A 26,951-nucleotide genomic window follows, 5' to 3' on the forward strand; every position below is an offset into this window, starting at 1 on the left:
GGTTTGTGTTCAAGGTCGGTAATGTAGTTTCCTGCGTAGTTGTCATGGCCGAAGTGGAAAGGTGATGAAAATTTGTCAAAATAGCAATATTTTGACGTTTCGTAAAATTCGGATTGATTTGACATCAGGCGTATCGATTATTATACAAATGGTATCTAAATTATTTGTTTTCCGATCTACACTAATCATAAATCACTGTGCCTTCATTACAAAAACATTTATTTGACCCTGTTGTTGAAGGTGAGAGAGAAATTAGTGATAATCCCCAATTCCGCAAAAAAGCACGGTTTTTAACGCTATCGGCCTTGTGCTTATCACCGAGCATAAAACCCTGTGTAGTCGTCGCCCCGTCGTGCCCCAAACCGCCCCCGAGTCGGACCCGAAAGTGCATAAATTTAGCTCTGACATTGGCATTGTGTTAGTGAAACTCTCCTTTCCCGTCGTCAAAGCCCGTTCTAATCCACCCCTCGCCTTTTCAGGTGATCACAATGGAGTCGCAACGCATCCCCAAATAGCCGCCGGCCCTCCGAACCACCACCACACAAATATGATAAATTCATGACACAACTCATCGCATGAATATCGCCTGTTTCTGTACTCAGGTCAGTCAAAACACTCAAAATGAGCGAAAGCGATGCGAAATGGGCATGTGAATACTGTACATACGAAAACTACCCTTCGTCGATCAAGTGCACCATGTGCCGGGGCCCCAAGCCGTTCGTCAGTGAGGACATCTACCGCCTCCACGGCAGCGACGACAAGCTCACGTCCAACGCGGCCGGCCCCTGCGACAACAAATCTAAACGGAAATGGTTGTGCGAAGCTTGCACTTTTACCAATCCCTCACGAGAGCAGATGTGCCAGCAGTGCGGCGCCTCGCAAGCTGTCTCCGCTAATAATTTACATGAACACATACAGCCCCTCAAGATCTCCTCGCAGCACTCGGACTTGGCGCAGAGCTTGTCCAGATCCAGGAATAATAGCCCACCCACTATTACTAATTTAGAAAACAGTCGCAGGACTCAGGGGAAGTGGATCTGTGTTGTAAGTTTTTGCTTTGTGTGGAACATGTATGTTTTCTCTTTGTTCGTTCAATGAGATTTCGCGATCACTTTCCGAGTTTATCGAAAAGGTCACTGACATACATTTCGGGCAATGAGGTTAAAAAACGTTTTTAAAATTCTGCCAACTACAAAAATACTTGTGTATATGGCGGGTTCGCTATTAATTTGCTCGCGTGACCCATAAATCGGCAGGATTGGGTTTTGGAGCGCGTCGGGATTAATTAGGTATGGTCTGTGATTTACTGGAAGCGGAATTAAAAAAAGAAAATGCTTTCGTTGATGTGATATTAACAAAAAACAGTAATTTATGTTGATTAAAAAAGATAATAAAAATTGACATTGAGTAAGTAGAAACATTTGCTTGAAGGTTAGATATTTGGTGTACTTTTCATAAAATGACAATTGGACTGTCACAATTGAGTGAAGTATAGAAGAGTCTTGATCTTTAAAAATAACATACATACTAAGAATTTATAATTTTGAGCTACAAAGATCAACACTAATACGTCGATACGCACCATTTACTCTAAAACTGGATTAACGATAATCGTGCCGCCTTTCGGAAATACCTGACATACTACATCAAAACGTGTTAATGATGTAAATTGCTTGTCAGTAATTTGTCGCTGCAATTTTTAGCGATATAAATATTACAGTGCGTGCGCAATATGTATATGCAATCACAGTTATAATAATAAATCCTCTTGACGTAATAAAGCATTTTTCCTGTGTTATTATTATTTACAAAATTGACATTTAAAGGTCATTTGTTAGGGGTGTACGAAATGTAAATATTGATTCTATATTTTCCAGGGTCGTGCATAATTTATAACAGTTTTCCGAAAAATAAAAATTTATTACTTCTAAATATTTTGTAAGAAAGCCAGGGATTTATGTGTACGATTTTTCGCATATAGTATTTTTAAATAAACTATTGTACACTTAATACACAATAGTTTATCTAAAAAGTAAACGTAATTTGAAATAGGTATCTGTGGTTTTGTTACGTATTGTTCTACCTTCTTAAAAATTCAGGCTTCGTCAAATTCACTCATTTTACTTTTTCTCTAAATATTAAAAAGTTTGCACTATTTCCACTGTTTATAAGTCTTTACTTCCCGTTATGGAAAATATTTTAAGGCCAATGGCTACGTTTGCCACATGGGATTTTCAATACATTTTCAGAATGTAATTATCTCCGTTATTGGACTTACTGTTGAGAAAATTTAAATATAACCTGTCCACGAGGGCAAATTTGTTAAAAAGAGTTTATCTTTTTTTAATTATTTGAGTAAAATGCTTGCATCACGTATTTTTAAAAACGAATACCTATTATTTATGGAAATTTCAGAACGCAGTTTTCAACACTGTTTTCAACTTATAAAAATCTAGAAATAGTACCACACATTGTCGACTTTTTTGTTGGAAATGAGATGCAGTAAACAGAAGCTTGAGTCGTAGAGCTGCTTAAACAAAAAAAATGGTCAAAAGTTGTTTCGACAGAACTTCCCTCTCTCCTGAAATACAATGATATTTTTTTGGAGGCACCCTGTATACGCAAATCCAAAAAATATTAATGGGGAGTAGGGAGTCATCATATATTGTACATTTTAGATAGGTTTTATTCAGCAAAATTTTGGGGTGACGTCATCAATTTTTTAGGGGGGATGAGCAAATACATCTCCAAAATGTTTTATGATTTTGATTTTTTTTTTCAAAAATTTGAACGTTTCGGGTAAAAACTCAATACGGAATCATAAACTACATGTGTAGCACTATGTTATTTTATACAATTTGAAACCCATTTATTTTGTACAATTTTGAAGTAACGTTATCACATTATTGGTGAGGATGATTAGAAAAATTTTGGTTAGCGTTGTACCTTCTACATGATATTCTAAATATAAATACAAAATTTGACAACAATCGGCCCAGTATTTCGGAGATTATCTGTTTAATCAAAATCCGGGACGGCAGACAGACAGACAGACGGACAGACGGACGGACAGACAGACGGAAACGGGAGACTTATTTCTTCGTACTCTAGGAGTCATGAAAGATTGAGAAAACGTAAAAGTAGAGGTTCGGCCAACGGCCTCCATTACAATACCGACGTCTAGACTTTTGTAAGGTGAAACCAGTGATAGAAACTGTGTTACAAAATTTCCATAATTAAGATACTCATTTTTAAAAATATGTGATGCAAAAATTTAAATAAAACGACATAAGATCCAAACGTGGGGATTCGTCTAAACAGAGTCACATTGACGAATGTCTACTCAAACAAACCCAAATTCTTAAGTAAATTATAAAATCTGATTTTGCGAATTTTATTATTTGAACTCAATAGAGATTGTAATCCCTATGAGCTAAAAGAGATATAGGTACGGATAATATTAAACAAACTACAATTAAAAAATTGGTCGAAAGTTGTTTCAACAGAACTTCCCTCGCTCCTGAAGTAGAATGAAACATAAAAAATAAACACCCAGTCATCAGATCTAGGAATTTAACTTGTTACTATAGAAATTTGCAATTTAATACATTTTAAATTCAACAAGTTTTTACAAGATTAATAGAGGCAAAATCAGTCTTATCTTAGCAAATACTAGCCCCGCCCACCCGCCCCCTATTTTTTCAAAGGATATGTCATTTGCCAAAATAAGTATTATCTTAACAAGTACTAGGCCCGCCCACCCGCCCCCTATTTTTTCAAAGGATATGTTATTTGCTAAAATAAGTCTTATCTTAGCAAGTACTAGCCCCGCCCACCCGCCCCCTATTTTTTCAAAGGATGTCATTTGCCAAAATAAGTCTTATCTTAACAATTACTAACCCCGCCCCCTATTTTCTCAGAGGGTATGTTATTTGCCAAAATAAGTCTTATCTTAACAAGTACTAGGCCCGCCCACCCGCCTCCTATTTTTTCAAAGGATATGTCATTTGCCAAAATAAGTCTTATCTAAGCAAGTACTAGCCCTGCCCACCCGCCCCCTGTTTTCTCAGAAGATATATCATTTGCCAAAATAAGTCTTATCTTAACAATTACTAACCCCACCCCCTATTTTCTCAGAGGGTATGTTATTTGCCAAAATAAGTCTTATCTTAACAAGTACTAGGCCCGCCCACCCGCCCCCTATTTTTTCAAAGGAAATGTCCTTTGCCAAAATAAATTTTATCTTAGCAAGTACTAGTCCCGTTCACCCGCCCCCTATTTTCTTAAAAGGTATGTCATTTGCCAACTAATATTTGCTAAGATAAGACTAATGTTGGGAAAGACATCATCCTCTGAGAAAATAGGGGGTGGGTGGGCGGGGCTAGTATTTGCTAAGATAAAACTGATTTTGGCAAATGCCATACCCTCTAAGAAAATAGAGGGTGGGTGGGCGGGGCTAGTCCTTGCTAAGATAAGACTAATTTTGGCAATAAAAACTCATCATATTGTGCACATTTTGGGGAGAATTTATTCAGCAAAATTTTGAAATGACGTCAGCAATTTCTTGGGGGGAATTAACAGATATATTTTGGTTACATACTTACAATAAGTTTAAAACATCTGCAAGATTTCAAAGTATTAATTTTTGCAATTCTTGATGTATTCAATAAAGTAAATTGATTTGATTCATTAATTTTTTTAACACACCCCCTGTATAAGCAAATCCAACAAATATGAATCGAATGATAAATCACAAGTATAGCCTCATCAAATTTTGGACATTTATTCGTCAAAATTTTACGCTGACGTCATCAATTTTTTGGAGCGGATAAGTAAATATATTGTGATTAAAAATTTTTATGCTTATCATAAATTTAAAATATTTTCAAGGTTTCAAAGCATTCGGTTTTGCAGATTCAAAATTAAATTGCAAAATGTTGTTTTATATTTTTGATTTTTTTTCCAAAAATCTGGACGTTTCGGGTAAAAACTCAATTCGGAGTCATGAACTACATGTGTAGGACTGTTATTTTATACAATAAGTAAAAAGCACGCTACGTATTAAGGTACGAGACAAAAAATTATCACGGTGCAGAATTTTTGCCTAAATGTATTAAAAGAAAGTGAAGACACCTGGTTGATTGAGCAATTCCATTTTTAATTAATTTAATAAAACATTTTCACAGAAAACACTAAACTGAACGAAATTTATTGAAAATATGTAATTTTGTTAACAGACTTATTGTGACAAATTATTATCACGCTTAAAACTAACTAGCTAAATGAAAACTAATTTAATACCCAATGTATTTTCCACCTGCTTCTATGAGATTGTAGACGCGTTGCTTCATAGAATTGACCAAATGGATGAAGTAGTTGACGTCCAAATTCTCCCAAGCCCCCAAGATACCATCTTTCGATTCATTAACTGTTGCGTACTGCTTCCCATCTTTATAAACCTCTCGTACAAGAGAACTCCATACATTCTCAATAGGGTTGAGATGTAGGCTTTTCGCAGGCTATTATAGCAAAGCTATATTTTGTTGTTGAAACCACGTTTTCGATGAATTAGATACATGAATCGACGCATTATTTTGCAGAAAAACCACTTTGCTGTCTTGAAATAGGTTCAAAGGTGGTTTGAGGTGCATTTCCAACACATCTTGGTAATTCAGAAAGTCCATTCGATTTGATTAATGCTAAGTTATTATTTCCTAAGCTACTAAAGGCACCCCAGACCATAACATTGCCACCTCCTTGAACTCGTTTTGACAAATACTTTGGTTCTTTCCGTAAATCGTGCCAATAATATCTAAAACCATCAGGACCATCAAGATTAACTTTCTTTTCATCTGAAAAAACTATCTGGAACCATTCTTCATTTTTCGTCCGCATTTCTCTGTCCCATTCACGACGTTTTTGAATATGTTCTTTTGTTAACATTTGTTGTTTCTTATATTTGGCATATTTAACATTTATGTCATTAGCCAGTACTCGCAAAACTGTTCTTTTGTGAACAGGTAGTCCTAGGGTCGTCTTTATCATTTGAGACGACATGTTATCCTTTATACCCGGAGTCACAATGGATCTTTTGGCACGTGCAGTGAGTTTTTCTTTTCTTCCACAATTTTGTCGTCCATTTTCACTGTATTTCTTTCTTACAAACTTGGAGATTGTGGTCCGATCTCTTCCAGTCTTTCATCCTATTTCCGCAAAAGTCAAACCTTGGTCATAGTATGCCTCAATCTGCCCTTTTTCACGTTCTGTTAAATCGTTTTCTTTGCCCATGGCGAAAGACAATTATTGTAGCTCAGCCAATTATATTTCGACACTTTATCAGTTCTAACAAACAATTGCATATCGTGCATATCATACAAATAAACAAGAATTACGCATACTACGTTTTTCTAATTGATTTTTATACAAAAAGTGATGCGTGATAATTTTTTGTCTCAAAATTTCTTGACACAATTGAGTTTTCACAGATCAGAAATTATTTGATGCAAAAATATCACTGAAAAAAGCATTTTTGTATACTAAATTAACTTCTACTGGGTGTATTATTTAGTCAAAGGTCTAGATAATAAAAAATTCTTGAAAAATTGCACCGTGATAATTTTTTGTCTCGTACCTTATATGTGACTTTTTCGTAACAAGTTTTGTGATGACGTCATCAACTTTTTAGTGGGGATAAATATGTCATTTTGGATATGTACAGTGCAAAACTGATGCTAACCCCAGAATTTCAGGAAACTAAAACAACTTGATTTTGATTCAAACAATAAAATAAATTACTTCATTCGTTGAGTTTTGCACATTTTAAACAGATTTTTTTCGGAAAATTTTAATATGATGTCATTAAATTGTTGGTGGGGGTAGCTTACGATCGAGAAGTATCGAAAAAGTAGCGTTAGTATTGTATAATATATTTTAAATTAATTTATTAAATATCTTTACAAACAAGTTCATTGATAGGTACACGTTATTTGTGAATAATAATGTTTTTGGACTAAAAAATGGGAAAGAGTAGATGAGTGGTGAGGTACAGTACTAAAAAACGACTCGTTATAGTTTTTGCTTATTTATTAACTTGATTCGAACCAACATTTATATATTCTTGACCTGTTCTTTTTACTACCTTGCTAATAAAGGTGTTAACCTTGTTGTAAGAGCCTGTTTTAAAATACCTCCAATGCTATTGTTAAGTGAATAAGAACACTACGACCCGGTTTACAGAAGCTCAGACAAATATTTGATTGCGATTAAATTTTTAACACGTGATTAAATTACCACGTGACCAACTCTAAATTTTTTTGTTCTTATATTTTTTTCTTAAATCGTTTCACGATTAAACCAGATTCAGCGTTGAAAGCTTTTTCAACCATTAACTCTATGAGTATTATGAATAATCCAGCAGTGACAACATAATCGTTGTTTTGAGCGACATAAATCTGATATTTGATGAATCACCAGACCAGGAGTTTTGAAGAAATGGAGAAAATTTATATGTATACAGAGTGATAAAAAAATGAAGAATGTGCTCGATGGTACGTTGTTAAAAGGGTTTAAAGAACTCCAAAAAAATTGTAAAAAAACTACTTCACCAAACTTTTGAAAATATTGAACGTCACAGTTGAAGAATTAACTTTGTAATTCTGATAATTAGTTATTAACTTAATAATAATATAATAATCATTATTTGCTAGAATAGGATTCAATTCAGTGTTGAAGTTTAATATTTAAAAAACTTGGTTCAGAGATTTCTTTCTTTAAGCATTTTTTTTTTTCGAAATAATTTCGGAGGCTTGCACGGTCGGAATCAATACATGATCGTTTTCCGGGTTGGAACCGTGTTAATTGAGTTTTTGGGCTCAAGTGGCATCTTCAGGAGCAGGGTTAAAAATAAATAAATAAAAAAGCACGGTAACTCTGGTATGGTTGACATACTGAGTTACCGCGCTCTTTTACCTTATTTTTACTCAATTAACACGTTTCCAACCCGGAAAACGATCATGTATTTTTTTTGAGTTTTGCAGAGCCTCAAATTTTTTAAATTTGAAAAGAATCTTTTAACAATTACCATTTCTCTTTGACACTGAAAAATTCTTGTCACTAGGTCCATTGTTCCATGGCCATATGTTAAGTTTTGTGTCGATATTTAATAGCCACAGAACAAAGGAATTAATTAAGCAAAGTGAAAATAACAAACGATATTTTTCAATTATTCTGTTTTTACCCGACCAATCGTTGTCAAATTTTATACGTGTATTGTCAATATCATGTAGATGGTAAAACGCTAACCAACCTTTATCTAATCATCCTTACAACAATGTGACGACGACACCTCAAAGTTGTACATAGTAAATGGGTTTAAAATGGTATAACTACACGTGTAGTTTATGAATCCGTGTTGAGTTTTTGCCAGAAACATCCAGATTTTTGGAAAAAAAATCAAAATTGTATAACATTTTAAATCTTGCAAACGTTTCAAAGTTATCTTAAGCATTGCAAATTTTTAATCAACACATATTCTATTTATCTCCCTCAAAAAATTGATGATGTCAAAATAACCTTTGACCAAATTTTTTCAGTTCGTGATCCGCAATATTAGTGCACTGATTGTGTAACGTACATTGTCTCACACCATTTACCAACCATTCTGCGTCGATCCGCAACACCTACGCATTCAAAACATGCAAAACCAATTAGTAACTCATTTTTTATTTACAAAATAAAAAGAACGTCACTTTCAACTTATTATTCAAATCCATCTGTGCATGCATTGAATACGATGTGGATGTACTGTGGGCCGCAAATACCGTCATAAACTAAACAATCCGTCACCTGTTTATTCAGCGTTTTCATGGCCAGGAAATAATAAATCACGGTTCATGGGTCAGAGAGTTTACTTCAGAAAAACCGACACAATGAACATCCATCCACGGCATAGAAAAACAGAACGAGATATTGCTGCATTCATCTTTATTCGCAAAAAACAGCTCTTATCTCTTGATAAAAAATCGTTGTTGTTTGGCGCTCCTCCAAATCTGCAACTCAATCCATCCAGGTGTACTTTTTCTTTCTGGCAAATCTCCAGCGTTGTTAAGGCGTCGATATTTTTGAACTTGTGGAACTAGATGGCGACACGGCTGGGTGATTTTACGCGTCGTCAGGCGCGGATCCAGGGGGGGGGCAATGGGTGCAATTGCCCCCCCCTGACACACGACCGAGGTACTTTATTTTGACCAATTTCAAAATTTTGAAATCATATTTCATTTTGTAAATACAGTACAACCTCTATAATTCGAACTCACGATTGTCTCAACATCCAGTAATCCGAACAGAGGCTATTTGAAGTCGATGCCTCTTTAATCCGAACAAAAACTCTGCAATCCGAACTGAACTTGAAAACATGCATCTACTTCCAAAAATGACGCAAGATCTTTCTGCATACATATGTTGTATGGAATATTTTGAAATTTTTAAAAATTGCGATATTTCAAAGCACTGAATTAATTAACTAATTCTGGAGAAACGGATGAAGTTATCGGAGACCCAAAATCTACAAGAGAAAGTATTTGGTTAAATTTCGAAAATCGTCGAAAATGGGTCGAAATTTGCATGGGAAAAATTTCATTTTTGAAAAATTTTCCTAAAAATTCTGAAAAAATTCAGGGATATATATCCCGACGTGCTGATTCCAAAAATAAATCATGTTTATGGTAACGGAGCAATATTTTGGAAAATTCTGGAAAAATGGTTTAAGTTATCAAAGAAATGAAGCCAGAAGTGACTTCTGAGGTCCAAAATCTACAAGAAAATATATTTAGTTAAATTTCGAAAATCGTCGAGAATGGGTCGAAATTTGCGTAATGGAGGTAATACGAATACATAATTGAAAAATTCATCTAAAAATTCTGAAAAATTTCAGGGTATAGATCCCGAGGTGTTTATTCCAAAAAGATAGCGTGTTTATGGTCACGGAGTAATATTTTTTTAGAATGTATCTATTATCCATTGTTGCTTAAGAATTCTTTAATTTTTGTTTAATAAAATTTAGGTTTATTTCTTGAAGTTTGTTTTCAGTTGTGTATGAAGTTATTATTCAATTCCCTTTCAGATTTTTGCGAAAATTGCTGAACCGAACAAATCGTTAATCCGAACACACCTTTTTCCCAATTAGGAATTAGGATTATCGAGATTCTACTGTACACTATACGTGTAATGAAAAGAACCAAATGTCACCCATGTTATGTGAAAAAGAGTATACTAGCTAAAATTTTATACATTTTTTTTTGTTTAGAACGAATTTCTGGTAGATAGGTAAAATCACACAAAAATTGCCCCCCCCTGAACGAAATCCTGTATCCGCGCCTGCGCGTCGTTAAAGCTAAAATTTTAATGCGTGTCTCGGAGCAGTAATGCTGGATAATCCGCTTATTCCTTCTTTGGATAGTCTACTAATTGCTGTAAGCTCATCACAGATTCCAATCAAGAATGGAATTAATGAAACTAATATTTCACGAAGCAAGAGTGAGCAGAAGCCCCACTATATCTGCCGCGCATGCGCACGAATTAATATTTACCCAACAAAAAGTAAGCCAGTAAGCCCACTCTGTAACCACTAACGCAGAAATGGATATGTGTATAATTTATCATTTTCCTTATCATTTAATATAACCAAGTAGAGAATAGTGGACAATTTAGAGCTTCACCGTTAACCTTCCTTTTCGCATTTCCAGCTATGTACTTACGAAAATTGGCCAAAGACCAAGAAGTGCGCCATGTGCGGCGCCGTCAGCTCCCACCGCCCGCAAGCGTCCAGCCTCATACTGCCTTCGCCAGATCGCGACAACGAATCCGAGAAGAACCGGACCAGCCCGAACATCCTCGAGTCGGCGCAGACGCCCAACAACCTCGAGAACGAGCGCAAGGCGCGCCATCTGCGCCGCAACGCCGACTGGAACTGGCTCAACGCCTGCATCGGCGTGATCGAGGGCGACCCGAACCCCGTCGAGGCCTACCTGGCCTCCGGGGGCAACCCCGCGCGCACCCTCACCGCCTCCGAGGTCGCCATCCTCAACCGGAGCTCGGCCTTCGACGTCGGCCACACCCTCGTCCACCTGGCCATCCGGTTCCAGCGGGAGGACCTGCTCGCGGTCCTGCTGTCCCAGATCGAGGGCTCGGGTTCGGGCGTGAAGCGGGTGCCCAGCTACGTAGCGCCCGACCTCGCCGCCGACATCCGCCGCCACTTCGCGTCGAGTCTGCGCCAGAGGAAGGGCAACTTCCCGTGCAACTTCGTCACGGACTTCCCGACGTTCGCGCTGCCGGCTGAGGTGGAGGAGCTCCCGGGCACGGTCCAGGAGCAGCTGTTCAACGAGCTGCTGGACAAGGACGCGCAGTGCCAACTGGAGAGCGAGCCGGCGGTGATCAACTGGTCGCTGGAGTTGACGGTTAGGTTAGGGTCGCGGCTGTACGCGCTGTGGAATAGGTCGGCGGGAGACTGTCTACTGGACTCGGTGATGCAGGCGACGTGGGGGGTGTTCGACAGGGACAACACGTTGAGGAGGGCGCTGGCGGAGAGTCTGAGTCAGAGTGGACACATGTAAGTTTCGGGATAGCGCGTTGTAGGAGTTTGAATAATTTTTGGTAGGTCGTGGACATACTTAATTATTATCAAATTATTCTCACCGCTAGCAATTCTTTGTTGTAATTCGAGGCGAGCGTCTTTGTAACAAGCTTGCTGGTGTTGCAGGTTTTACCCTCGCTGGAAGGAGTACGAAGCCAGTCAAGCCTCCTTCCTTCAGTACTCGTTAGACGAGGCCCAGTGGGAGGAAGATTGGACCAGTTTACTGTCGTTAGCGAGCCAGCCCGGAACTAGTCTAGAACAATTACACGTTTTTACTTTAGCTCATATTTTGCGCCGCCCCATTATAGTATACGGAGTCAAGTATGTGAAAAGTTTTCGGGGTGAAGCGTTGGGTTATGCCCGTTTCGAGGGTGTGTATTTGCCGCTATTGTGGGAGCAGAGTTTCTGTGTGCGCACGCCGATAGCTTTGGGTTATACTAGAGGACATTTTTCCGCTTTGGTTCCCTTGGAACCGTATAGTCGCTTAGACACGCGGCCTTCCACTCAACATAGCAATATAGGCGCGGACCAGCTTCAAAGTACGTTTCTTCCGCTAATGGATCGAGATCGGAAGCTGCTTCCGATACACTTTCTCACCGAATCAGAGGTAAGGAATGAGCGATGCGCTTGGTATTTGAAAGGAGCAGACACTAGGACAGTTATACGTTCGGTTGCAGCTGGGCCGGGAAGAGACCATCCTGCGGCAGTGGCTGGATGTATGCGAGACCGAAGGAGGTATCCTCGTGGCGCAGCAGCTGCTGCACAAGCGCCCCCTGTTGGTTGCTCAAATGGTGGAGGAATGGTTGAATCATTATAGGAGGTTGATGTAAGTACGTTCCGTAGATGGATGCCCGAAACTTAAGTCGTGGTGGGGATTGCAGTCAGATGACGTCAGCACCGTTCGCCAGACCCATCCCCATCCAAGACTACTTGAGCGAATACGACACTGACGATGAATAGCGAAGGGTAAAAGTCGTGTCGGAATGACGCGATGGTAGCAATGATTTTTAGGAGAAATTTTCAATAACTCAGTATGTCTCGTGACGGTGACTAGCTTTAGTTTAGGAATTCGCTAGAAAGAGGAAATTATTTCAACAGCAAGAATTGTTGCACGGCGTCATTGTGGGAATTGATCTGAATTTAAATTATTTGTTTTTTCGTATTTTAAATAAGGGCATACTTCTTCCTCTTGCCTATGCAAACATTGTATAGATTTCCCTGTGGGTAGGATATATTTATTTTTATAGATAGCTGAAGTACAAATAAATCGCAAAAAATATATATTTATTTCATTGTGTGCGGGTTATTACCGGTGGAGCACTATAGTTCCTTCGTTCGTAACCGAACTTCTTTGTGATGATGTGCTTTATTTTATTTTATTTTTTTTGTACATGGAGATGTTGGTTGGATTTATTGTTTTGTTGGGTTGTTACTATCATTTCTTGTTGTGCTGTGAAATATTTAAAGCGAAAAAGCAAATTGTATGGTTTTTAAGATAACAAATCCAAAGTCAAATTACTTCTAACTTTATTAGATAGAACGTTTCTGAATAGATTCTTAAATTGTGAAATACTTACGAAATTTATTATACATAATTATATTGCATTGTTAACACACTGTTATAAAAAATATATATTATAAATAGAAAATAAAACGTTTAAAAACATTAAACTATTGCATAACAGTGGAGCGTTTTCATACCGACCCTCATCAAATAAATACATCGGTTTTTTTAAACAAGTTTTTTTATTTGACTTAACAGTACTTTAAAACACCATACACCTTTTTTTTAACGAAATGAGAAAATCCAACATTTCACCTCACGCTAACATACCCTGATCATGTCCCTTCCTGGCAAGATCTTGCTGACGAAGCACAGAAAATTCTAATTTGAGAGATGAACTCGCCATGTAATGCACCTGGGCACTGAGAGAATTCTCAGCTATTAGACCCCAGGACACAACAGTCGTGGAAAGGGTTCCCTGGCTGTTAATAGCTATGTGGTGGCAACCAAATGCAACAAAGCACACGTTGACTGAATAAGTGTGGAGGTAAACGCGGTTTATGGAGGAAACAGTGGCGTATGAACGTGAAGGTGTCCTTTGTCGGTACCCTTTCTGAGTACAAAGTTAGGGCGATTTCTGATAATTGAAAAACTTCACTACTTCCTCCAGTTTACCATAATCCGAGTTGTCACCCCATACTGACAAACTACCCGCTGGACATCATACTACCCGACCCGCTCCCCACATAACAGGTAGACCTTCACTTAGGCACGTATGCCCTGGTGGAGTCAGATGTTTTTATCCTTTCAGGTACCATTTTTGTGTGGAACATGTCCGTGAAAACCTTATCGTGTCCCTAAATCCAACGGGTACTGTTGGACCGGGCCAGTACCTGAAGATCGAGCGTTGAAGACGACAACAATAAGTGGACTAGGGGAGATCCTCCCCCGGTGAGTGACATCTCATACGTTATTGACGGTAGATAAATCAGGTGTCTATTTTCATGATTGGGGACCATCACTACGGCGTCACTTTCGAGGCGAGTGAATTTGCAGACCCATCATTTGTAACTACTAGACCATTACCGATAATTAATTTGTGCTAAAGGCGTCTTTTCGTCATGAATCATCTTACATTCTGAGGTGTCCCGATTCAAAATTAAAGCCACGAGGAACACACAAGAAGAAAAAAAGAAAAAAAACATACGGTCCAAAAGATCAGACCAATCTTTGAAAACTATCACTACGTCATTCTCTTGGCAAGTTATGTAGTGGCGTCGCTTTCCTTCCTCCTGCACTTATCGCTCATGAAAATGCTTTTGTAGTGCCTTCTGGCATTTTTGCCAACCTTACCACGAGTCGAATACTACATTTTATTGTGCAAATAATAAAAAAAACACATTAAATCACTTTTTTATTTATTACAGTTAACTTAAAATCATAGGAATCAAAATATTCTCATATCCTTTCCATCGTATCTTCGCACGACACAAAGAAGAAAAATATTTCCATCAACTTAAGCATCACAAGCTTACTTAACCTAACTAACTTAAGTACAATTGAGCACACTAATATCAGACGGCGTTCCTCTCAGTTCGTTGTTGAGAGTCTTCAAAAGTGGGTGTTTACCACAACCGCACCTGTTTCTAAAGTCATCCAAGTCCAAAGCCCAGATCATGCCACCGCCCAAACGCAGGTCTTTGACCAGGCGCGACTTCCTTCTGATGTCGGCAATATCGTCATAGGACACCCACTGGTTTGACATGTACGCGTAAGGACCTATACGTCCTTGAGGATCCCTGGTCACCGTCCACGACCTCTTTTTCACTCTTTCACAAATCTGTAACCCAAATGATTAGAATACTTTTTTGGTGGTGAGTATTTTTAATACTTCGTAGAAGGCTAGGAACCCTCCGGCTCTCGTAAATTCTCCTGCTTCTCCAGGACCATACGATTTTGCGTTTAATCCACGATCAGCAGTGTCCGCTAGACTGAAGCTTTGTCCATAGAGTGGCATTCCCATAACAAGCTTCGACGGTGAAGCGCCTTTCTCGATCCAGTAGTTCAGGGAGAAATTCTAAAAATTAAACTCAACAAACACCCAGTGTACTTAATAGAACACCTTACGGCATTGAAATAGTCGTAAACATCTCCCGGATAGTAGTAAAGCGGTGCTACATGTCCAGTTTGTTTGTCCCAGTGACCATGGAAGTCGTACGTCATTACAGCAATCCAGTCCATGTACTGCGAGAGTGTAGGAACATCATATCCATCGTCAATCACAGCCTTACTAGGTGACACCGCCGCCGATAAGAGCAAACCTTTGGGTTTGAAAACCTCGCTCAGTTCTCGTACTAAAGCAGCGAAGTTTTGTTTATCGGAAGCAGGACCTTTGTTGCAGTCCACTTGCCAACATTTCGGGTACTCCCAGTCGAGGTCTAAACCATCGAAGCCCCACTGTTCAATAAACTCGACTACGTGGGCTATAAATTTAGCTCTAGCTTGAGGATTGTTGACTAGACGAGAGTACTTATTGCCAGCAGAGTCGTTCCAACCGCCTAAAGCAATAAGTACTTTAATTCCTCTAGCTTTAAAAGCGACCACTTTCTTGTAGAATTCATTATCGATGTCAGCCCACGAATCGTGAGGTTTCAAAGTAAGAGAATTCGTGTCTAAAACTGCGAAACCGTAGTTAATGTGGGTGCAGAGGGTCGCATCGATGTCTTGTGGCAGATATTTGCCATCACCTTGTCGGTACCAAGCCCAGTTCGTGAAATAACAAACCACTTTGTAATCGTCTCCACTCACATCGGTACCACCAACGGGTTTTTGAGTTGATGGTGGTACTGGGACTACCGGACTTTCAGTCACTTCGTCTGGTGCTTCCGTAACTGGAGTCGGTGTTGTGGAAGGTGCCATGGTACTACTGGCGTCGGGGTGACAAGGCGTGTTCTCAGGCCAGTCACAGTGGTCCCGATTCCAATACAATCCATTCGGACACACTTGAAGCTGAAGCTGCCCTTGGTTACATAAATAGTACTGGCTACAGTTTTCGTCGTCAGCCACGAATAATCGTCCTTGACAGGGTAACTTCTCTGGAGGTAGAATCGGTTCTTGTGATTCGTACGGCGACTGAGTTGTAGGTTTTTGAGTTACTGGTTTCTTTGTAGGTTTTTGGGTCGGTTTGGCTTGAGTTTTGCCCAAAATACATTTAGGATCGGGTTTAGCGTAATCTCTTAGTACCCTGTTGATGGTACGTAACAGTGGGTACTCTTCACAGCCGCACAGGTTTCTGAAGTCGTCTAAATCTAGAGCCCAAATCATACCACCACCGAGTCCCATCGCTTTAATGTATTCGGATTTGTGGCGTATCATGCCTATGTCATCAAATGATACCCACTGGTCGCGCAAGTAGGCGTAGGGACCGATTCTTCCTTTTCTGTCTCTTACCACCGTCCATCCTTTGTTGATAACGTTGGTGCAGATCTAGAAATTGATTAGTTTAGACAAGAAAGATAAAGAAAAGGTACCTACTTCATAATAAGACAGGAATCCTCTAGCTCTGGTTTCTTCTCCAGCCTCGCCACCACCGTAAGTGGGTGCGTTCAAGCCATTTTCGCTATTATCAGCCAACGAGAACGACTGCCCATACATAGGCATACCCATCACGATTTTCTTACGGTCTGCCCCTTGCTCAATCCAGTAGTGAATCGTGAAGTTCTACAAGTAGGAGTTAGACAAAGCTTCGGGAGTTTGGATGACTTACTGTGTTGAAGGAGGCATCTACGTCATCAGGATGGTCATACATAGGAGCTACGTGTCCAGTAATCTTGTCCCATTGACCGTGGTAGTCGTAACACATGACTGCAATCCAGTCCAGATACCTAGATAGAGTAGGTACATCATACCCAGCATCTACTACTCGTCGACTTGGCGATACTGCAGCTGATAAGAGCCACCCTTTGGGAAGGAAAGCTTCGTGTAGTTCTTTGACGAATTCAGCAAAAGCGCCTTTATCTGAAGCTGGACCTTTGTTGCAGTCAACTTGCCAACACTTCGGGTACTCCCAATCCAAATCTAAACCATCGAAGTTGTTGGTTTCGATGAAGTCAACGACGTGGGCAATGAAACGACGACGAGCCGATGGGTTGTTGACAAGTTTGGAGTACTTATCGCCTGCAGAGTCGTTCCATCCACCGATGGCGATAAGCACCTTGATTCCCTTAGCTTTGAAAGCAGTCACTTTCTCGTAGAACTCTGTAAAAACAGAAATTATAACACCGGTTTAGTTGTTTTTGGCGACTTACTGTTGTCAAAGTCCGCCCAAGTATCATGCGGCTTAATGATTAGTTGATCGCCGTTGAGAACAGCAAAACCGTAAACAATATGGGTGCACAAATCTGGGTCTATATCTGACGGTAAGTATTTACCAGAACCCTGTCTGTACCAAGCCCAGTTCGTAAAGTAACAAACCACTTTGAAGTCAGAATTAGTATTGACTAAGGATTCAGTCGTAGAGTGCGTTGGGGCTGGTACCACCGTCGAAGAATGAATAGTTGGTGGTAATTCTGGTTCTCCTTCCGCTTCAACAGGTTCTGGTGATGATGTTCCTGGCTCTGAAGGTTTGCTTTCTTCCTCAATGGAAGGAATCGGCTCCTGTTGCCCAGTTCCCGCATCAGCTAACGTATTTCTGATGATGGTTAGAAGTGGATGCCGTCCTTCTCCACATCGATTATGGAAATCGTCCAAATCCAGAGCCCAGATCATACCACCACCCAAATCCATTTTCCTTATGTACTCAGACTTAAGTTTTATCATTTCTTTATCGTCGAACGAAACCCATTGGTCGCCTTTGTAAGCGTACGGACCCATTCGTCTCTTCGGATCTTGTACCACCGTCCAACCATTCTTGATGTTGTGACAGATTTCGTAGTAGGCTAAGAAGCCGGCAGCTCGTGTGTATTCACCAGCTTGTCCAGGCCCAGGAGCTTTGGCGTTGAGACCATTGTTGGACGCTTTTTCCAAACGGAAGGACTGACCGTAAAGAGGCATACCCATGACGATCTTCCTACGAGGTACACCTTCGGAAATCCAGTAGTGAATGGAGTAGTTCTGGAAGACACGTCGTTAACGAGAGTTTAGCAAATTATAGAGTACTTACAGCATTATAGAAGGCTACAGCATCATCCGGATGGTAATACAAAGGTGCCACGTGGCCGGTTTGTTTGTCCCATTGTCCATGGAAGTCGTATGTCATCACGGCAACCCAATCTAGATTTTCACCAATCGTGCGAACATCGTAACCCGCGTCTATCACAGTCTTGCTAGGTGTGACGGCAGCTGATAGAAGGTAGCCTTTAGGTTTAAAGGCTTGTCTGAGTTCGGTGACCCAAGCGGCAAACGCTTGTTTATCTGAGTCGGGACCTTTCTTACAATCCACCTGCCAACATTTCGGGTATTCCCAGTCGAGATCCAAACCATCGAAGTCCCATTTTTCCAAAAATTCGAGAACATGTTTAATGAAACGGGCTCTAGCTGCTGGGTTGTTCACGAGTCTGGAGTATTTATCACCTTGTGAGTCGTTCCAGCCGCCGATGGCAAGTGACACTTTGACACCTTTGGACTTGTAGGCCGTGACGCGTTTATAGAATTCTGAAAAAAAAAATTAATATACCTGTGGTGTGTACCACAAACCAAACTTACGGTTGTCAAAGTCCGCCCAGGAATCGTGTGCTTTCACTATCAAATTTTCGAAATCTAGGACAGCGAAACCGTAGACGATGTGGGTACAGAGTTCCGGGTCTATATCCTCTGGAAGATATCGTCCCACTCCTTTCCTGTACCAAGCCCAGTTGGTGAAGTAACAAACGACTTTGAAGTAGCCGGATTGTGGTTTTAGAGGTTCTGGAAGTGGTGGTTGCTCGGAAGTCGGTGGAATAGGTGGATGCCACTCAGTGGGTTGCCACTCAGGGTACCCGGTAGTACTACTAGTGGAAGGATTCCAAGTCCAGGAAGTCGTCGACTGAGTGGAAGTTGGCACTGGTTTATTTGTGGTTACAACCAATGGTTTATTTGTGGTTACAATATGGTCTTCGCTAATACTGCTAGTACCAGTGCATTTTGCGTTAGCAGGCCAGTCGCAAAGGTATCTTTCCTGGAAAAATGGATAAGTGAATTTATATTATTTTAGGATAGTCTTACATTATTCCAGTGTAAACCAGGTGCGCATCTATAGCTTTCAAATTTGCCCAAGTTACATTGTAAGTACTTGGCACAGTCACCAGGATGTGGGGCAAATCTATTACCACTACAATCAGAGTAAGGTTGGGGTTGGCCTAAAACATACATTCTAGTTTAATGTAAAAACAATTTGAATTATCACCTGAGTAGCTCATTCTTGGAATCTGATACATCTGAGCTAATTCTTTACGTCCTATACAATTAACTTTGTACTTCCAATCACACATGCCCTGATCTGAATTGTAATACAGTCCAGGTGCACAACTCTGAGGTACCAGTTGTCCGTTAACACACACGTAGAAGTTAGAACAAGACTCGTGAGGGTAATACTGGCCATCTTTACACTTTTCTTCGACAATTTGAGAAGCAGTAGTACCAGTAGTGGTACTAGTAACTCTTTCAGTAGTGCTAGTAGTAGTTGTTTTCGTCTGCCAGTGACTCGTAGTACTTTGAGGTTTGTACGGCGGTTTTGTCGTTGTGGTTGACTGCCACCATGGCGTTGTTGGTTTATGAACAGCTAAAAATTTATAATCACCTTTGTACCTCGAAAACCAATCAACTTACGCTTATTTTCTTGACAATTGGCTTCCTTAGGCCAATCACAGATTTTGCGATCTTTGTTCCAGTGGAGCCCTCCAGCACAATATTGTTTACGCAGTTCCCCAAGGACGCACCTGTAGTACGCATTGCAGTTATTGGGATCTGGTAAGTATTGACCTGGATCGCAAGGTTGTGACGGTTTATCAACTTCGGGCATGACCACAGCTGGAGGCGGAATAGTTGTTCCTTGGGTAGGAGGCCACGACGTCGTCGTTGTCGTTGTCGATGGTCGCGTTGTTGTAGTTCTCCTCGTTGTAGTTGTTCGTCTGGTGGTTGTTCGTGTTGTTGTTGTTCTTCTCGTTGTTGTCGATCTCTTAGTTGTTGTAGTCCACCACGGAGTCGTCGAACCGGTTGTCCACCAGGGACTTGTGGTTGTCGAAGGTGTGGTTGTTGGTTTCCATTCAGGGTGCATGTGTTCTGTGCTACCAGACGCACCAGTATCCACACCAGTGGTGGTTTGGGGCGGAGCAGGAGTGACAGGTTGTGGTGGTTTAGTACAATCTTCCCTGGACGGAGTGTCGGGAATTAAACCAAGACCTCTATTCAAGCTTCGCAGAAGAGGGTAAGAACCACCGCAGCACCGATTGGAAAAGTCGTCCAAATCGATAGTCCATGCAACTGCTCCTCCAAAACCTCTAGTTTTAATATAGTTTGCTTTCTCTTTCACTGATTTGACGTCTTCGAAACCAACCCACTGTTCGACGTGGTAAGCGTAAGGTCCGGAAGCACCTGAAGTGTCACGGTTGACGATCCAGCGCTGGTTTCTAATTCTGTTACAAATTTCGTAGTAGGCCAACATTCCTGGTTGTTTGGTGTATTCACCGGCTTCACCAGGACCAGCTGTTAAAGCCCCTTGGTCGTGGTTGGTAGTTTTCGATAAGGTAAAAGTTTGGCCGTAGAAAGGTATTCCGACTAGAAGTTTTTCTCTAGGGGCACCGCGCGACACCAAATATTCCATAGTGAAGTTCTAGATGTTCATTGTCATTAATAAGTAAGTAGTAAAACTTGAAGAGTACTTACAGTGTTGTACTGTGGGTATTTATCACCTTGACGGTGATAAAGAGGACTCACGTGTCCCGTTTGCCGCTCCCACGCTCCATGGTAGTCATATGTCATCACAGACAGAAAGTCTAAAGCTTTACCAATAGACGCCAAGTCATACGCTACATCGATTACTTCTTTGTAACCAGAAATTGCTGCTGCCAGTATAAACGGAGGATTTTGTTTATCAAACTCTTGCCGCAGTTCCTACAGTCAAAAATTAGGTCAAGTAGTTGACGAATTAAAATTACCTGAATGAGTTTGGTGAAGTTTGGTTTATCAGACGTTGCCCCTTTCTTGCAGTTACTTTGCCAACACACGGGATAATTCCAGTCGAGGTGTAAACCTTTAAAATGATGTCGACGCAAAAAGCTGACAACACCAATAACAAATCGACGTCTTGCAGAACCATCACCAACCAATCGAGAGTACTTATCACCAGCCGAGTCAGTCCATCCGCCCAAAGATAAAATGACTTTTGTATCTTTCAAAGAGGTGACTCGTTCGTAAAGATCTAGAATTTTCAGTTAGAAGAATATTGATAACTGGGTGTAATCTTACTGTTGTCGAGATCAGCCCAGGGGTCGAACTCTTTCAAAAGAAGCTTATCGGGATCCAAGCTTGCAAAAGCGTACACTACGTGGGTACAAAGCCGTTGATCGATGTGTTCTGGGACGAACTTTCCTTCGGCTTTTCTATAGAAAGCCCAATTCGTCATGTAACAAACCACCTACAAGAAAAAAAATTACCATTTGGACCGAACTCCTGAAAGTCGTACCTTCGGTTTATCGTCTTTTAAATGTTCAGCTTTTACAAGACTATCATCAAAAGTCCTCACAAGGTTAGGAAGATGAACGACCTCCCCTGGTCGACACTTCTCACCTAAATTAAACTCGCATCTCCCGCTCGCAGGATCAAACATCATTTTTTCTGCACAACTCAAATGATAGCTAAACCCGGATCTGCAAATATAGTACGCAGCACAATTTCTCGGATCGCTAAACAACCCATCCGACCGACAAGTCCCGTATGGTTTCGTCGGTGGTAACGTACTTTCTTCCATCGGCAATAACTCATTCCCTGGAAAATACAATGTCACGTTGTTTACACGCAAATTCGACTTTACCTCTAAGATGTCGATTAATGGTGGTCAAAAGAGGCCACTTCAACCCACAAACGCCTTTAAAGTCATCCAAGTCAGCAGCCCAAACAAAGACACCTCCCAGATTCATATCTTGCACGTAATTGACCTGAAGAATCATGATGAGAAAATATGTCGATAACATGTTGGATATCAAGGCAATCAACGATTGTGCTGACATCATCGTACCTTCCTTTCGATGCTTTCAGCGTCGTCGTAACCCACCCATTGGTCACCATAGACCATGAATGGAGACCCAGACTCATCGGTACCTTTATGCCACCCTTCGTTTAAAATCATATCGCAGATTTCAAAAAAGGCAAGAAAACCGGGGTTTTGGGTGTAGAAGCCTTCACGTCCAGGACCTTTAATTGGGGCTCCTTCTTGAGTTTCGTTGGTGTATTGGAGGGTGAACGAGCGGCCGAAGAAAGGAATCCCGAGGACGATTTTTGATTTCGGGAGGCCTTTTTTGATCCAGAATTTGACAGCGTAGTCCTAGAATCTTGTAGTAATTTTTGGAAACAAACTAGGACGCAGACTTACCACACTGAGGAAAAGGTCCAAGCCGGTGTCGTGTGGTCTGGAATAAAGATTAGAGTGATGGTCAGCCACTGGTTCTCTTTCCCTGTGGAAATCAAACGCTTGTAAGTTGACGAAATCCACCAGGCTTCCTAATTTTTGGGGTATAAATCCATCTTCAATTCTAAATCTAGACGCGGGTACTGCAATCGAGAGTAACCACCCTCTAGCTTTGAAAATCTCGGAGAGTTCTTCTAGGAAAAGGTTGAGGAACTCTTTGTCGCTCAAACGTCCACCGAACTCTTCAGCTCCTGGATACTCCCAGTGGATGTCCATACCGTCGAAGTTGTACTGTTTGATTAAACTGATCGCTGATCGTATAAAGTCTCGTCGTCGGTTGGCGCTAGAAACCATGGTACTGAATCGGTGGGACCCATCCTGGCGACCTTCCCCTACTGAGATCAGGACTTTAAGTCTCGGGTTAATTCTTTTCAGGCCTGCAACCGATCGATATCCCCCTTGTACGATGTCGAACTCATCGTCGTTAGAAATCATGTTGAAGTTGTGCGGATCTATGGTAGCAAAGGCGTAGATGACGTGAGTGCACGCAAACGGGTCTAAATCTTCCGGACTAAAGGCCAGAGGTTCTTTACGGTAAGAGGCAGCAGCTCGGACGTAGCAAACAACTCTGTCTTCATCGCGAGGGTCGTAAACGGTTTCGACGATTTCTGAGTGTCTCCCTCTTAAAAAAGGGTTATTGGAGTAGAGGCTTCTCCCTCTGGCGAACGACGGGTACTTGAGGAGTTCTTGAGAGTCATTGTCGATCCTGTATGGGGATGCGTACGGAGAAGAGACGTACTGGTCTCGAATTAAGTCTCGAAAGTACTGAAAAGGGGTATACAGGGTTTGTCGTGGTGGATAGTAGTACACATCGTGGTTTTTGAACTCGTAGTTAACATCGTAGTTGTTAAGATCGAGCAACTCTTCAGTGTCGTCTGCGGGTTCGTCAGGAGGTGGTCTTTTCTCTACCGCGTCTCTCAAAGGGAGTCTTCTAGAGTCTTCAATTCTGGAAAATTGGGATGAATTTGGGGAAGAAAGGAGGGTTGTGGCTTACAAATCTGGAATTCTTTCAACAGCTGTACGCAGTGGTAAGGATCTAGTGCCATACAGATCTCGATTTATGTAGGCGGCACTTCGGTCCGAAATTTCGGACCACGTGGGGGTTTTTTCAACATCGTCTCTCCTAAATGTGGGTACGCTTAATGGAGGTATGTGATCTCGTTTCGTCCTCACATTTATTTTGTTAGCGACTCTTTCTTCGGTCGGTGTGAGAAGAAACAAAAGTGCACATAACTAAAAAAGTCATTTACATTTAGCCCCCCGACTAGAATAACTGGTTGCCTAATCATCTAATAAAAATTTTAATGCGAGATTAAGCCGGTTTATTAACAATCGAACTTGTTCGCATTATCATAAATTAGCGTCAGGAAACCGGTATGGACGTGTTATTTATTTATTTATTTATTTATTTATCTCCAAATGAGTTCTTTGTATATTTATAGCAAACAAAGGAGTACGTGATTCTTACGAAATTCTCAACGTGAGTGAATCATGATAGAAAAACGACACTCATCTTAGTAGTTTAGTGTTTAATTAAAAGTACAAGGCACTGGATGATCGGCAGTTTGTGGCCGGTGCGGTCAAAGAAATAAAAATAAACCAAATTAACAGAACACCTACGGAGACGTTTCCTTGTTGTTCTCTGGGGACATTTACCGAGTTGTTTTTACATAAATTTTGACATTTGCATGAATTATTCAATTTGGGAAACCGTTATGTGTAAATTGTTTCAGCCCGAATATAGAGATGTGTGAAAATGCTAAAGCTCCTGTTACTTTCGGTTTTTGCGCGTTTTTTTACATAAAAAAAATCGGTTGCGTCGTAACCGTCACCGCTTGACAATTTTGTCTCTCAAAAGTAAAAAGCTCTTGAAACTCTTGTAATAATAATAATAATAACAACAGTAGGACGATCGGCTGCGTGGTGATCGTCAATGCAAAATTTGACATTTTTTGGTTTTCAATACATTCTTCCGTTAAGTGCACAACCTGTCACTCTAATTACGTCCAAATAACAAGAGTCAACAATTCAATCGCGTGAACCCGTGCTGAACTCGTAAAAAATATGCAAATCGATTTTTTCGACCGCAGATTTCTATCTTCATGTTCGCGAATAAATTATTCAAATGAAGAAGTTAAGTACTTACTGTTATGTGCAGCAGTTCCATGTTAATTGGTTAAACTATTTACACATTTGTTGTGGGTGAAGCACACCAGCAGTCTTATGTTCTCCCCTGAAGAAAAAAATCCACTGTTAACATTGACGCTAGTGACAATGAGGAACGTACGTGCGTGCCACTGACCAATATTTATAAAAAAGTCCAGTCACAATGGGACAAATTAGAATTCGTGACGGTCACCCATCAGACTCTCAAATAATAAAGATAAAGAGTCAAACACGCCTATTTGTCTGGTGTTGCAATTCTTCTTTCCTTTGATTCATTGCGGTGTGAGTAATGGGGTAAGCTTGCAGGAATGCAGGGGTTTGAACCCACGCAAAGGTTTTTTTGGCGCCGATTTTCGCTTTGCATAAATTTGCAAACTGGATGGGCAAATATACTTTGAACTGGAGTCGATGGTAAAAACTAGAAGAGCGGATTATCAGCTTATTTGATGACATAATGTAGGTACATAGGGTCATTGGCTCAATGCACGTCTAGATAAATGGCCAAGAATGAAGAAACTAAAAATTTTTGCTGGATCTGATAACTCAAATATTTTGTTACGTCTGTTGATGTTTTGGCGATTTGTACAACCTCCTCTAGGTGTGGTATCGCACGACAACACTTCCTTTGTTGGTATAAGATAAATATTTTTGTTGAAACTTAAACAGTTTTATCTAGTTGCACTAAACGTCTCAGATTTCAACTTTGTTTAACAAAGATCAACTGGTTTGGGTTGTTCTAATCAATAACTATTGTAGTTTGGTTTGGAACTGGTTTCATGCTTGTCAAAAATAATTTAAAATAATTTGGATACATTAATCAAGTATATAAATTATGCAGAGATGCCACTTGTCACAATAAATAAAAGACGGTTTCTAATCCAAAAAAAGAAAATTGCTTAATTACGACTTATAACAGAAGATTTTTCAAAATCTGATTATTGATGACTGGGTACGTCAAAAATTATAAATTTACCAACTAAAAAATACCAAGATTAAAAGTTTACCCATAAATTTGGAATTTATTATTTAATGGAATCTATGGGCAAAGTCATATATATTCCATATTGTTGTCTTTGTCTAACATCTGACGTCGCTGTAAGACAGCAACAACACTGCTCTGCATTTGAACTGAAAATATTTTCTTTAAAGGTTTCAAAGCCTGGAAAATTTGAAAAATTTTCCACAAGTGCATATAAGTTTATCGGTAAACATTTACAAACACTTAATTTAATTAACGTTTGTATACTAAGAACTTTTTTCAAAATTCTGCACGCGCAATTAATAGGCGGCTTTAAAAAGAAATAATAATAACCTGCACAAAAACTTGCCGAGACGCCGCATTCTATTTTTAATTAAGCTTGCGGCTGCAGGTGGTCGTAACATAAATCTACAAGGTCTAAATGTGAAGTAAAATTTAAAAAATGCCAAATATGTAGTCAAAAATTTTTCAAAGTGCTGACAACTAATACAAATTCGCGGCACCAAAGATCGTCGACTTAGAAACGGAAAAATTATAAACATTTTTTAAATTAATTTAGATGTCTTTTTTTGCCAGCCTAATTTAATCCTCTCATAAATCAGAATTAAAATGTTCAAAAGTCGGTACGTGTTGGACCCTGGTCCCGATTAGCATATCGAGGCAAATTAATTTGAATAAAAATTCGAAAACATAAATCATGGTCAATTTTCGGCGTTTAAGAGCTGACAACACCCACTGACAATTAAAATCACATAAAACTAGAACGGTAGTTCCAAAGTGGTACCAACAAATCAATTGTGAGAAGAACTAAAGAACACAAGAAGTGTACTTACTTTTTGGTTGTACCCAATTTGGCACTTGGATTCCCTTTTGTCAAACTCCACAACACGCACCACAACGGACCAAGTCTCGCTCTCGGTGGTGTCCAGGGCACATCAACTTGTTTGTCCGCCGCCAATCAAACACACAAATGCGTTTCGAGTCCAAAAGACTCATTCTTATAGGCGAAGAG

General features: G+C 40.2%; 2 protein-coding genes across 6 annotated transcripts; one reads left to right on the top strand and one right to left on the bottom strand.

Moving 5' to 3' along the window:
* Positions 1-14,539, top strand: LOC135141909 (ubiquitin thioesterase trabid). 5 transcript variants are annotated; one of them, XR_010282426.1, is made up of 7 exons: positions 14-417; positions 480-1,044; positions 10,743-11,605; positions 11,756-12,236; positions 12,307-12,455; positions 12,511-13,886; positions 13,945-14,539. XR_010282426.1 is itself a non-coding variant. In XM_064073500.1 (7 exons), the coding sequence occupies exons 3-7, from the start codon at positions 622-624 to the stop codon at positions 12,587-12,589; spliced, it is 1,995 nt and encodes a 664-aa protein (XP_063929570.1). In that variant the 5' UTR covers positions 14-151; positions 241-417; positions 480-621; the 3' UTR covers positions 12,590-14,539. The 5 variants fall into 5 exon arrangements, 4 of the variants coding, with proteins under 4 accessions (XP_063929596.1, XP_063929570.1, XP_063929578.1 ...); XM_064073500.1 differs by having other exon boundaries at positions 14-151; positions 241-417; positions 12,511-14,539; XM_064073526.1 differs by having other exon boundaries at positions 1-61; positions 12,511-14,539.
* On the bottom strand, positions 14,535-26,951 carry LOC135141884 (probable chitinase 10). The gene is made up of 21 exons (XM_064073463.1): positions 26,773-26,951; positions 24,941-25,027; positions 23,789-24,027; positions 22,699-23,740; positions 22,345-22,650; positions 22,141-22,264; positions 21,793-22,094; positions 21,576-21,744; positions 21,266-21,528; positions 20,994-21,221; positions 19,938-20,940; positions 19,516-19,890; positions 19,335-19,468; positions 18,837-19,287; positions 18,295-18,785; positions 17,441-18,245; positions 16,900-17,390; positions 16,668-16,853; positions 15,261-16,619; positions 15,025-15,210; positions 14,535-14,973 (listed from the first exon to the last, which is right to left on the bottom strand). The coding sequence occupies exons 2-21, from the start codon at positions 24,959-24,961 to the stop codon at positions 14,683-14,685; spliced, it is 8,466 nt and encodes a 2,821-aa protein (XP_063929533.1). The 5' UTR covers positions 24,962-25,027; positions 26,773-26,951; the 3' UTR covers positions 14,535-14,682.

Source organism: Zophobas morio, unplaced genomic scaffold, assembly GCF_036711695.1.
Source record: "Zophobas morio isolate AGI-343-1 ecotype UQ-CSIRO unplaced genomic scaffold, CSIRO_AGI_Zmor_V1 ptg000004l, whole genome shotgun sequence".
In the NCBI taxonomy this organism is placed as follows: Eukaryota; Metazoa; Arthropoda; class Insecta; order Coleoptera; family Tenebrionidae; genus Zophobas; species Zophobas morio.